The sequence below is a fragment of the Delphinus delphis genome, chromosome 11 (assembly GCF_949987515.2).
Source record: "Delphinus delphis chromosome 11, mDelDel1.2, whole genome shotgun sequence".
Lineage (NCBI taxonomy): Eukaryota > Metazoa > Chordata > Mammalia > Artiodactyla > Delphinidae > Delphinus > Delphinus delphis.
The window spans coordinates 43,357,999-43,367,887 of NC_082693.1; the positions used below are offsets into that span (position 1 = coordinate 43,357,999).

Below are 9,889 nucleotides of genomic sequence, written 5' to 3' on the forward strand. Positions count from 1 at the left end.
TCTTCACGTGCACTGTCTCTTCAAGCTGATGAAACCCTGGTGCGGTGTTCATCCTGTTATATATGGAGGCCCAGAGAGGTGAGGTCTTGCCTGAGGTGCACAGCAAGGGTGGCAGAAGGGGACCTTACACTTCTGAAGTTCTTTTTTCTCTCCATCGCACTACTTCTTCAGTAAAGAGGGGTGAATCTCCCCTCCCCTCCTCTCCTCTCTCCACTGCCCGGAAAAATCAAAAGCAGTAGACAGGAGAGGCCTGGCTGTGGGGTCTGAGGAAGGTTCTTCACTTCTCAGCTTTCGTCGTTTACCCTGGCCCCTTGGTGTCTTGGACAAGGGGGAGAGGTGACCTTTCCAGTTCCCAGCAAGGGCCTCTTCGTGAATAGCCACTGTGTCCTCAATCTAGCTTGGCTAACAGGTTGGAGTCTGGGTGGTGGTCTCCGCACAGCTGGAGAGGGAACACATCCTGAAGCTTGGGGATCACTGAGGCTTGGAGGGCAGGCAGGGAGGCATCCACGCAACGCCCCGCCTCTTTCCCATGGGCCAAGTGCCAGGGTGCAGTTCCAAGCTTTGTTCAGCAGATGGCGCCCACAGCAGCGTCGCAGCCATACGGGCCTTAGGGCTCCAAGGCCTCAGGGCAGCCCTGCCAGGTGGTTGTATCTTTTCCTCAATGTGAAGAGAGCCTGGGGCCATCCTTCCTTCTTGGTACCCCGGAAGTCAGTCCTCCTACCTATCTGACCCTCAGCTCTCTTTCCCCACCCAGCAAGTCAGGGCAAGGCTGGGGAAAAACTCCTCCCTTCTCAAGGCTCCTGCCCAGCTTCCTTATTTCCTCCTTCCTGGAGGCAGCTGGGCAAGAGGGAGGGGGGCTATAGAGAGGGCAGGACAAGACGGGAGGGAGAAAAGATTCTCCAAGTTGGGAAAGAAGGAGAATACCAAGGACTTAACACTAAATTTATCACTTTTAAAAACAAGAGATTTTCCCCAAAAGTGAAGAAATAAACAAATCCAGTGTCCGTGCATTCCCAACTGCAGTCTTGATTCCAAGATACCTCCTTCACTCTCAGACCTGTTGCAAGGGAAGCAGGTAGAAAGAGAAAGTGAGTGAGAGGCCTGAGGTCCTATTGTCCCCTCCCCTGCTGGTGTGCCCAACCATCCCGTTAGGCATCTAACTTCTCATGTCTGACTCCAGTCCCTGGCCCCGTGTCCAGTCTACAAAGGGGAGGGGAGACTGTAGAATCAGAGCTCACAGGATTATTTCATCCGTGTGTCCACTCCAGGCAGGACCACTGCTCACCAGCCTGGACAGGTGAGGATCTCCCTTTGGGTTCCAAATGCCCTTTATCAGAAAATCCATGGTCTACTTCCATCACCCATTCCAGGAGCCAGAAATCCTCAGACAGAGTCTAACCTCACTGCCTCCTGCTGCACTGTTATCCCGTTTCTCTTTGTCTGTCCTTCCGGGGAGATGCAAATCCTCTGGCCACAGACGACAGCTTTTCAGTGACTGAAGCTGGTCCTTTGTCCCCCTTTTCCTTGACTCCAGATCTTAGCCCTCACCCTCCCCACACAGCCTGCTCTCCTGCAGACTGGGCAGCCCAGCCCTGGGGTCTTACCGAACTGGCTCCCTTGGAATCCAATGGTGGTCTATGGGTTGAGGGTTCCTCTGTGCTGGGTTTCTCACTGCCCCTCTCCTGAGTGTTAGGGATGGATTCTGCAGGCTCTGAGGAGGAAGAACAGGTGGTGGGAGGGACAGGTAGTATTCACGAGGCCTTGCAGAGAGGCAGCTGCTTCTACTCACCCTAGCCCATACTTCAACAAGCCCTGAGAGGAGCCCAAGACCAAGTGGAAGGCAACGGGGCAAGACCAACAGGGTTTTCTCTGGTCACAATGACTACTTAGGTTCACTATTTTTTAAAAAATCTGCAATCGGAAATCGAAAAAAAAAAAAAACCCTCTAAAAAAAAGCTTAAAATTTGGGGTATGATCTCCAAGTGTGGCTAAACCTGATCTGAACAGAGATGAGCGTTTGATAGCCTGTTTATCCCACTTCGTGTGACCACGCATTTCCCTGCAGAAATCTTCACGTGTTCGATTACAGGGGGCTCTGCTGGGGTGTTATGGAACATATGGTGTATATACCGTGTCACCTTCATAAAACTGGAAACATTCTGCCTTCCGGCCCACACCTGGGATAAGGACTCGTGGACAGGCAGGTTCCATTGCTTGCATACTTTGTGTTCTCTGCTGGGCCAAGGACCAGTCTCACTGAAGTTTCACACACAACCCGATGCGATAGGCGCCATCATTATCACTCTACTGATTGAGGTTAAGCTGCTGAAGACCTCTGGGCTGATAAAGTGGCAGAGCCAGGATTCCAGCCTGTGAAGGCTGCCCCCATGCCGCCGGGCTCCCCCGATACAATAGGGAGCTCTGAAGTCCAAGTTGGAAGGGGATGGTGTCATTCAGTAAAGAAAGATGAAGAGATGCAAACACACGCTGTCCATGCAAAGTTCCATACTCTCAAGACAGTTTCTGGCTACTGCTAGGCCCCTCCCTACAACGGGGAAGGCTGGCCTCGCCCGGGGTTGGTCCCTCCCCAGCCTGAACGTACTGTGTGCTTTCCCAGAGGTGCCCAGCCACGACTCCGCTGCTGTGTCTCCGATCCCAGGTGGGCAGGACTCCCGTGTCCCTGTGCTCTCGGCGGCTCCTTCAGGCTCCTCTCCCTCCTGCTGTTGCCCCAGGTGATGTTCGACCATCATCTGGAGCTCTGAGGGCAAACAGAAAGGGAGAGAGCATTGGACGTGACTGCCCCAGGCTTCCTCCATGGACCCTCAGATGTGACAGCCCCACTAGAGGGCCAGCACACACTGCCCGTGTGGTTTGACTTTCCTGTCTGAGATTGAACAAGGAGGGACATCTGCTGTACAATAAGGAGGGACTAATGTTAGACAATAAAATGTACTTTTTTCAAAGGTAAGGGAGGGGAAAGGAAGAGCCTTTAAGCTCAAAAGATCCTCCTGATTTGCTGGGATACCTGGTCTCCTTTGGGGTCAGGAGAAAAGACTCAATTTAGATTCAAGAAATATTTGAGTACCTCCTCTGTGCTGTGCACTATGCCGGGTGAGTTCACATACTTTATTTAACTGCCAAAGTGAGGTAGTATTCAGGGCCCCTGTAGGTTAAGCAGGTTCTCCAAGGCCACCCAGCTAGTGGGTGGCAGAGCTGGAATGCAGCCCCGGGCGGTCCAGCAACAACTCTCCTTTAATAAAGGCAGACGTAATGACTTCCCAAGGATTCCTTCCAAACGGGTCATCCTGGCCACTGCTCAGCGTCAGGCATAGCGGGGAAGAGTCTTCCGAACCTTTCATTGTGGGTGTGGTCCTCATCACCTTCTTCTGTTGCCGTGGAGACATGGACAAAGTGGACTGTGAAGGGCACAGAGCACAGGTGGGCGTCCGCCCTTCTCGCCCTCCTCCCTGCCGTGCCATGCTGTGGGACTGGAGACTGGGGGTAGGTGTGGGCTTCAGCAAGTGGGGGAAGAAAACTCCTGCTTCCTCGGCCCCCACCCCTATGATGGTGAGCAAGGAGACCGTGTATGGGAGAACGTAGAGGACCATGTGTGTACATCCACTCAAGAACATTTTGGGGGGGTACAAGAAAGAGGGAGACAAAAGGTCCTAAGAGGGGGGGTTGAGGAATAATCTTCTAATGGGTCTGGGGGTTCTCTGTGCTGGGCTGAGCGGGAGGGGCCAGCTCACCTTGAGATGCGGGTTGGGGACCCGGTCTTCATCCACCTCTGAGGGAAGGAGGGAAAGGAGAAAGTGATGAGGATGGGAAACCCAGGGGGTCCCGCAGACTGACTTCCCAAGGGGAGGAGCCTCTGCCATCACCTCCTTCCTGATCCGTCCCTCACATCTGTCCCTAGGAAGCTGGCCCTGACTGTGGCTGTCCCCAGCCTCTTCCCTCCAGCTCCCTCCTGCTCTGCTGGCTGGCGTTACCTCCTCCTGCTTCTAGTCCTGTCCTTGCCTCTGTGGTCAGTCTGCATCTACATCCTTGCCTCAGACCTGGAGGTTCTTGAAGGCAGGCTTTGTGGTCCTTTTGTCCTTTTCCTCCCTGTCTCCTTCCAATCAGCCCCCCACCCCCGATCCAGAACTGAAACATGCCTAGGAGGGAACACCGGATAGAGAACAGCAAACTTATCGTGTGCAGGGCCCAGGACAGTCTTTTTTAGTAGTTGGAGGAAGTTGGAGACTCAGGTATCCTGAATTCCAGTCCGGCTTATTAGCGTCACTACCTCTCTTCCACTCTCTCGCCAGCGCCCCTGACATTCTCTGAGACCTTGTTCTCTCCCCAGACCTTGATGGAGACACTGGTGACCAGAATGCCAGCTGCTCCCTGAGCTGTTTCTAACCTTCCCCTTCCCCTCTGGGGGCCATGAGAATAGCTGATGGCGTTGGTCCCTCCCCCTCACAGCTGTCACCGCCTCTGGCAGTGGGGGCAGCAGCCTCTCAGTTGCTGGAGAAACCTGGAAGGCTGTTGCCACAGCAACCAACACTCCGTTGACCACCCCAACTCCTGGGGGGCTTAGGAACCAGGTTGTCTCCCCCGCTTCCTAGCACTGCTCTGTCTTTCCAAAGCGGAGGAAATCCCACTGCTAACCCAGCCACCGCTTCCCTGCCTCCAGGACTGAGGAGACCGCGGGCTCCTCAGATGTGCCCTCCTGTCTAGCACCCACCTTCTCTCACTGGGACCCAGCTGTCTTCAGCAGCCCCTACTCCCTTCAGCGACCCATCCTGGGGTTACCTGGGGATGACTGGTCACTGGTCAGCACGAGGGTGGCAGGGGTGGGGCGGCGCCTCCGGATCTGAGGGAAGAGGTCAAGTACACGTGGAAGCATCGCAGCCCCGCGCACACTCGGTAACATAATCCAGGCCGCCCACTTAGCACACCTCCAAAAGTGCCACGTTACACTGAACCCACGCTCTCCGGGTGGACGTTCTTGGGCCCATCCCTCTGCCCTGGGGACCCAGAAGACCACCTCCACTCCCTGCTTTCCCCAACCCCCTTTCTGTCTCCGCATCTCCCCGGGTCCTGGTCCCAGCTCTCCATCTCAGCAGCTATATCTGCGCTAATGCATCGATTTCTGGCCTGCTGTCCTTCCGTCCATCCTGGATCAATGGTCAGAAATAACCCGAGAGGGCACAAAACTTTCCCCTTAGTCTCCCAGACCACTCCCCAAATGGACATAAACCTGTAGTGGGCCAGCACCGGCGGAGAGCGCCCCTCGATCCCCACCCAGCCTGGGAGGACAACACAGAGAAGGTGGGTCTGAACGTGCCTTCACCTGGCCCATGCCCCTCCCTCCCTCATCTCCTCCCTATCCTTGTACACACTGCCTTTCTGATTTGTGAGGAAATACGGCCTAGAGAAATCCTTGTCATGGTAAATATAATATGAGGAGAAGCGTGAGGCGGGACCCTGGTCAGGGACTAAAGCTAAACTGAAAAATCTTATCCTGGGCTCTGGGGTCCGATTCTAAGGAAGTAACAGATAAGAGCGGATTCCCTGCTGGGCCTCTGAGCCCCCTTTCCCCGCCTCTGTTCTTTTGTCTTGCTGCCAATAAAGTTGACTGTTGTTGAAGTCAGTCCAAGGACTCTTGGGACACGTAGTTTTTTCCGTTTCTCTGGAGGCTTGAAAGTGAAGGGTACCGTGGGGTTGGAGTCCCTGCGGCTCCCTCCAGGGCAGAAAGTGGGTATCAGCCCTAGCGGGGGGCAGGGTTAATCTGAGAGAAGGACACCTCAAAGAAGAAATGGGTACATAGAATGGGGGTAGGTTGGGGTAGGGACTGTTTTCTTAGGAGAATCCAGCAGCATCTGTTTCTGGTGGCATTTCAAGGTCCCTGGCAGTTCTGTGTGTGTGTTTGTGTGTGCATACAAGCACGCACAGCATAGACATTATCTGTGAGTCCGTCGCTGGCTATTCCTGGTGCAAACGTGCTGGGGGCCAGCAGGTGGGCAAGTGTGCTCCGTGCATGTGGGGTGAGGCCATCCTTCTCCTGAGACAGGACTCCTCTCTATTTCTTTCCTGCCCTGGGGGAGGGGAGCTGAGAGAGGGAGAGGGTGCGGTGGGGGTGGGGATTAATGGGGGTTGGGAGCCTGAGAAGGAGTCTGCAAGTTTGACAGAAAGGACCTCTGAGAGGGCAGCAGGGCTCTGTGATCTTGGACAGGTCCCTTAACCAATGTCCTTGCCTTGGACAAGATTTCTAAGCACTCAGAGTCCTTGAGGATTTTGATGTCCTACAGGAGGAGGGAGTAAAGTTAGACTTCCTGAAGTACCTCCCAGGCACCTGAACTACTAGCAAATGAGTAGGCGGTCTCCTATTTTCCATGCCCCGATCACAAATCCTAGTTCTCAAGGACACTTGGTGCGTTTGCCTCTGATTTCTTTCCAAACCAGTTATGCCAAGGACCTGGTAGCTGCGGGCACCCCTCCATCCCCTGCCACTCTGTGCTCCATAACTCAGAGTTTCCAACCCCTGCCGCCCTCTCATGTCACTCTGGGTTAGGTGTTTCTGCCAAGCCTGGAACTTTTTGCCTACACACTTGGGTAACACGGCAAGGGGGGTTGAAGTTAGACTGCAGGTAGAATTTCAGGCTGAGCAGACACAGATTTCTGAAGACGAGAGAAAAGCAGGCTGAAGTCCCAGCTCTTTTTCCCTCTGGCTCTATAGCACTGCCTCATTCTCCTCCCCTGCTCCCCAGAACCCTGGGCCAGCTGGCCTGCCATCCCCCAACACACACCTACACCTGCCACATCTAACGCCAAACAGAGGCAGGTGTCAGGCAGTGAGCACTGGCTGTGCCAGTGGAAGGCATTTCTGCTTGGAACCTCACCCCTGAGCCCGTAGCTCACACTCCTGGGCCCTTTTCCCTGGGTCTGAGGTTATCTTAGCCGGCCCCCTGCCTCTAGGCATAATAGCCTTTTCCCTGACCCCAAGGGGACGCTCCCCATGCCCCTGGCTCTCCACCCTCCTCATCCTCAGGAGGTTTGCAGTCCCACCACCCTCCCTCCTACTGTCACACCTTAGAGGTCTGGAGATCCGGCTCCCCCCACAGGCCAGGGAGAGGATGGAGACACAGGTCCCTAACCCCTCCCCACACTTTGGGAAGCTAACGTTATAGGGAGAGCGTGTGTACCCAACCTTTCCCTTCACATCAGACCTTATTCCACCAAACAGCTGGAGCAGCAGAAAGAACACTCTCTCCAGCCCATCCCAAGAGGTCAGAGTTTTCTCAGGTGGGGAGGCCCAGCCAGAGCCCTGGCAGCCGGTTGGGAGAAACAGAGAAGTGACCTTGTGGGCAATGGATAGTCTTTAGGAACAGGGATGTCTAGGCAAATGGATAGAGAACCCGAAAAGAGATGGAGCAACAAGCAAACGAGCAAATATTTGGCAAATGGGTGGTAGTAGCGACCGCGGGTGGTCACCGTCTCCACGCACAGGCTCACTCTCCCTGATACACACACTTGCTCACACAGTCTCATACACTGCCGCCTCTGCCAGGCTGCTCGGAGCTAAAAATAGGCCAGGCCCGGAGGCTGGGCCAGGGCCCTGGACTCCCACCCCTTGAGCCCAGCCCAGCACAGTGCTTCTCTCTTGCCCACGCCCAGCTAGGACCCCAGCCCCGAGAAAGCGCTCGTTCCGCGCTCCCCAGGGCCATTCTCTCCATGCCCTCCCCTTCCCGCCGCCCCCCCACCCTGCCCCATAACCGATCCAAAGGGCAGGAGATGGGAATAAGGACCCAGTGTCCAGACCTGAAGAGCGCGGAGTCAGCCTGCAGACACGACCACTCCTCTCCCCCAAGCCCCAGCCCTCGCAGTTTTCCTCAGCCCTTCTTGTCCTCACCCTCTGGGGTCCGGCAGGGTCGCCCCCAATTAAGAGCTGGGGGGGCTCTTTCTCCTCTTTCAACTCCCTCCATTACCTGCCCTCTCCCTTAGGCCCTCCGACACCTTTGGGCGCCCCTTCCGAGCTCAGAAACTCTGGCAGGGTGTTGACTGGGTGGGGGATGAAAGACTGGCGAAGGGGGGAGGGGTCGTGTCCTCAGGCAAGCCCCCTCCCCCAGGGCTGGGAAAGCAGGGAGCGACTCTCGCGGGGACCGGCTTCGAGGGCAGGCTCTCGTCCTTCAGTCCGTCTCGAAGAAGCACAGCTGGGGAGATGGGGTTTCCACGGTGGGGGAGGGGAGAGAAGACCCCCACCCCCCGCAAACAGCGCGCCGGCGCTCGCAGGGGCGCACCGCCAAGGGAGGACTGAGCGGGGGTCTCGGATCGCACAGTCCAGGGGTCCCTCGTCCTCTGTGGGGCGAGTTCCCTGCCGCCCCGCCCCGCTCCGCACCTGCTCCGCCGCCTCGGGGTCAAGGTGCGGCTCTAGCAGCGGGACGGTGAACTGGATCTTCCGGGGGCTGTGGTCTTGCTCCATGGCTGGGGCGGCGGCCGCTGGGCCGGCGGCGGCGGCGGCGGGCGGGCAGGCGGCGGACTCGGGGCTGGGACGGGAGCGCTCCCTCTTCGCTCCGCTCCGGCCCGGCCCCAGCCGGGCGCGCTTGGCTCTCGGCTCCCGGCTCAGCGCTCTCGGCTCGCGGCCCCGGGGACTCCGCGGCCGCCGATTGGCTCGGCACCCGCCCCTCCCGGCCCCCTCCTCTTCCCCACGCCCGGAGCCTTAACCCCGTGGTGGCTGCGCCGCCGGCTGGCGGGGGTCACCGCCCCGCTGGCGGGCGAACCTGGGTCCCGGTCGCTGTGGACACAAACCGGATGGGTATGCGGGGATCCTTAGAGTTCTGGGCGGGGAGTGGAGGTGGGGAGTGGCCACGATGAACTTCTCCAGGCTGGGGCAGAATTGAGGGGCTGGGAATGTGGAGGGGCGCTGCCAGAGAGGAGGCTGCAAACGCTAGAGGAAGATTTCCTTTCTGATCTTAAAGGGGTCGCCTCATAGAGAAAAGAAAGAAAGGGGATCTAGGCTTGCAGCAGGAGGGATTAAAGTTAGACCAGGAGAGAGACTTTCCACTGAGAGGAGACTGCTAGAGCGGAGGTGGAAACTTGGAGGGGAGGCGTGGGGTCTGGGTACAGGTCTGGGTTCACTGTGCAGCGAGAGGGGGAACCGAAGACCTTAGAGGGTATCCAGAGCCTCTGTCTTGAAGTGCTGATGGCAGTGGGTGGAGGGCTCAGGGAGCAGGACCATCTGGGACTCAGCAGAAGGAGAAGTGGGTGTGGGGAGCCAGTAATGCTTGTGAAATACGTTTCTCTTCTTGCTTGCTAAATTCTGGGGATGTAAAGCAGGTGAAAGGCCTGCTGGGGAGAACGCTCCCCGGGGATGGAGAGGGAAACACCTTTGGTGGGGTGGCTTGTTTATAGATGGGGTTGGTTTCCAGTTCCACTATTGGCAGAATAATGAAAAGGATCTGCTGTAACTGAAGGGATGGAGGTGAGACTATGTGAAGAACTTACTAGTTTGGTGTAGGACCAAGATGTCAATACTACTGAGTGAGGGAGATAGGATATTCACCGGAGCTGGTGGGCACTCTGCCAGGGGCTGGGGGCCACTGGGTAGAGGGAGGAGAGGTGCTGGGCACTGAGGAGGGCAGGGCTGGATGCATCTTTGGGGGAGGGAGCTCTGAGGGAGGGGCTGGGCAGAGGCCGGGGCCAGAGATCTGTCTCTCTAGTCTTAAACTGAGCAACTGGCACGTTCAGTACAGATTGATGCCTGGTTCTCTGGGAACCCTGGGATCATCCTCTCCTCTAAGTGGTCAGCCTAAATCCTCAGTTGCCTCCTTTTCCAGGCAGCCCTTCCCTGGCCTGGATTTCACATTGCCCCTTTCCATCTTACCTCCCCAAATAACCTCCCCTGCCC

The 9,889-nt window shown here is 56.7% G+C and overlaps 1 protein-coding gene across 2 annotated transcripts; it reads right to left on the reverse strand.

The window, feature by feature from the left end:
• Positions 1-928: 928 nt before the first annotated feature.
• Positions 929-8,668, reverse strand: PPP1R1A (protein phosphatase 1 regulatory inhibitor subunit 1A). Of its 2 annotated transcripts, none has more exons than XM_060026266.1 (7): positions 8,381-8,668; positions 4,795-4,855; positions 3,750-3,787; positions 3,353-3,386; positions 2,603-2,758; positions 1,605-1,711; positions 929-1,057 (listed from the first exon to the last, which is right to left on the reverse strand). In XM_060026266.1, the coding sequence occupies exons 1-7, from the start codon at positions 8,462-8,464 to the stop codon at positions 1,052-1,054; spliced, it is 486 nt and encodes a 161-aa protein (XP_059882249.1). In that variant the 5' UTR covers positions 8,465-8,668; the 3' UTR covers positions 929-1,051. The 2 variants fall into 2 exon arrangements, with proteins under 2 accessions (XP_059882249.1, XP_059882248.1); XM_060026265.1 differs by having other exon boundaries at positions 3,353-3,416; positions 8,381-8,659.
• Between the last annotated feature and the right edge of the window lie 1,221 nt (positions 8,669-9,889).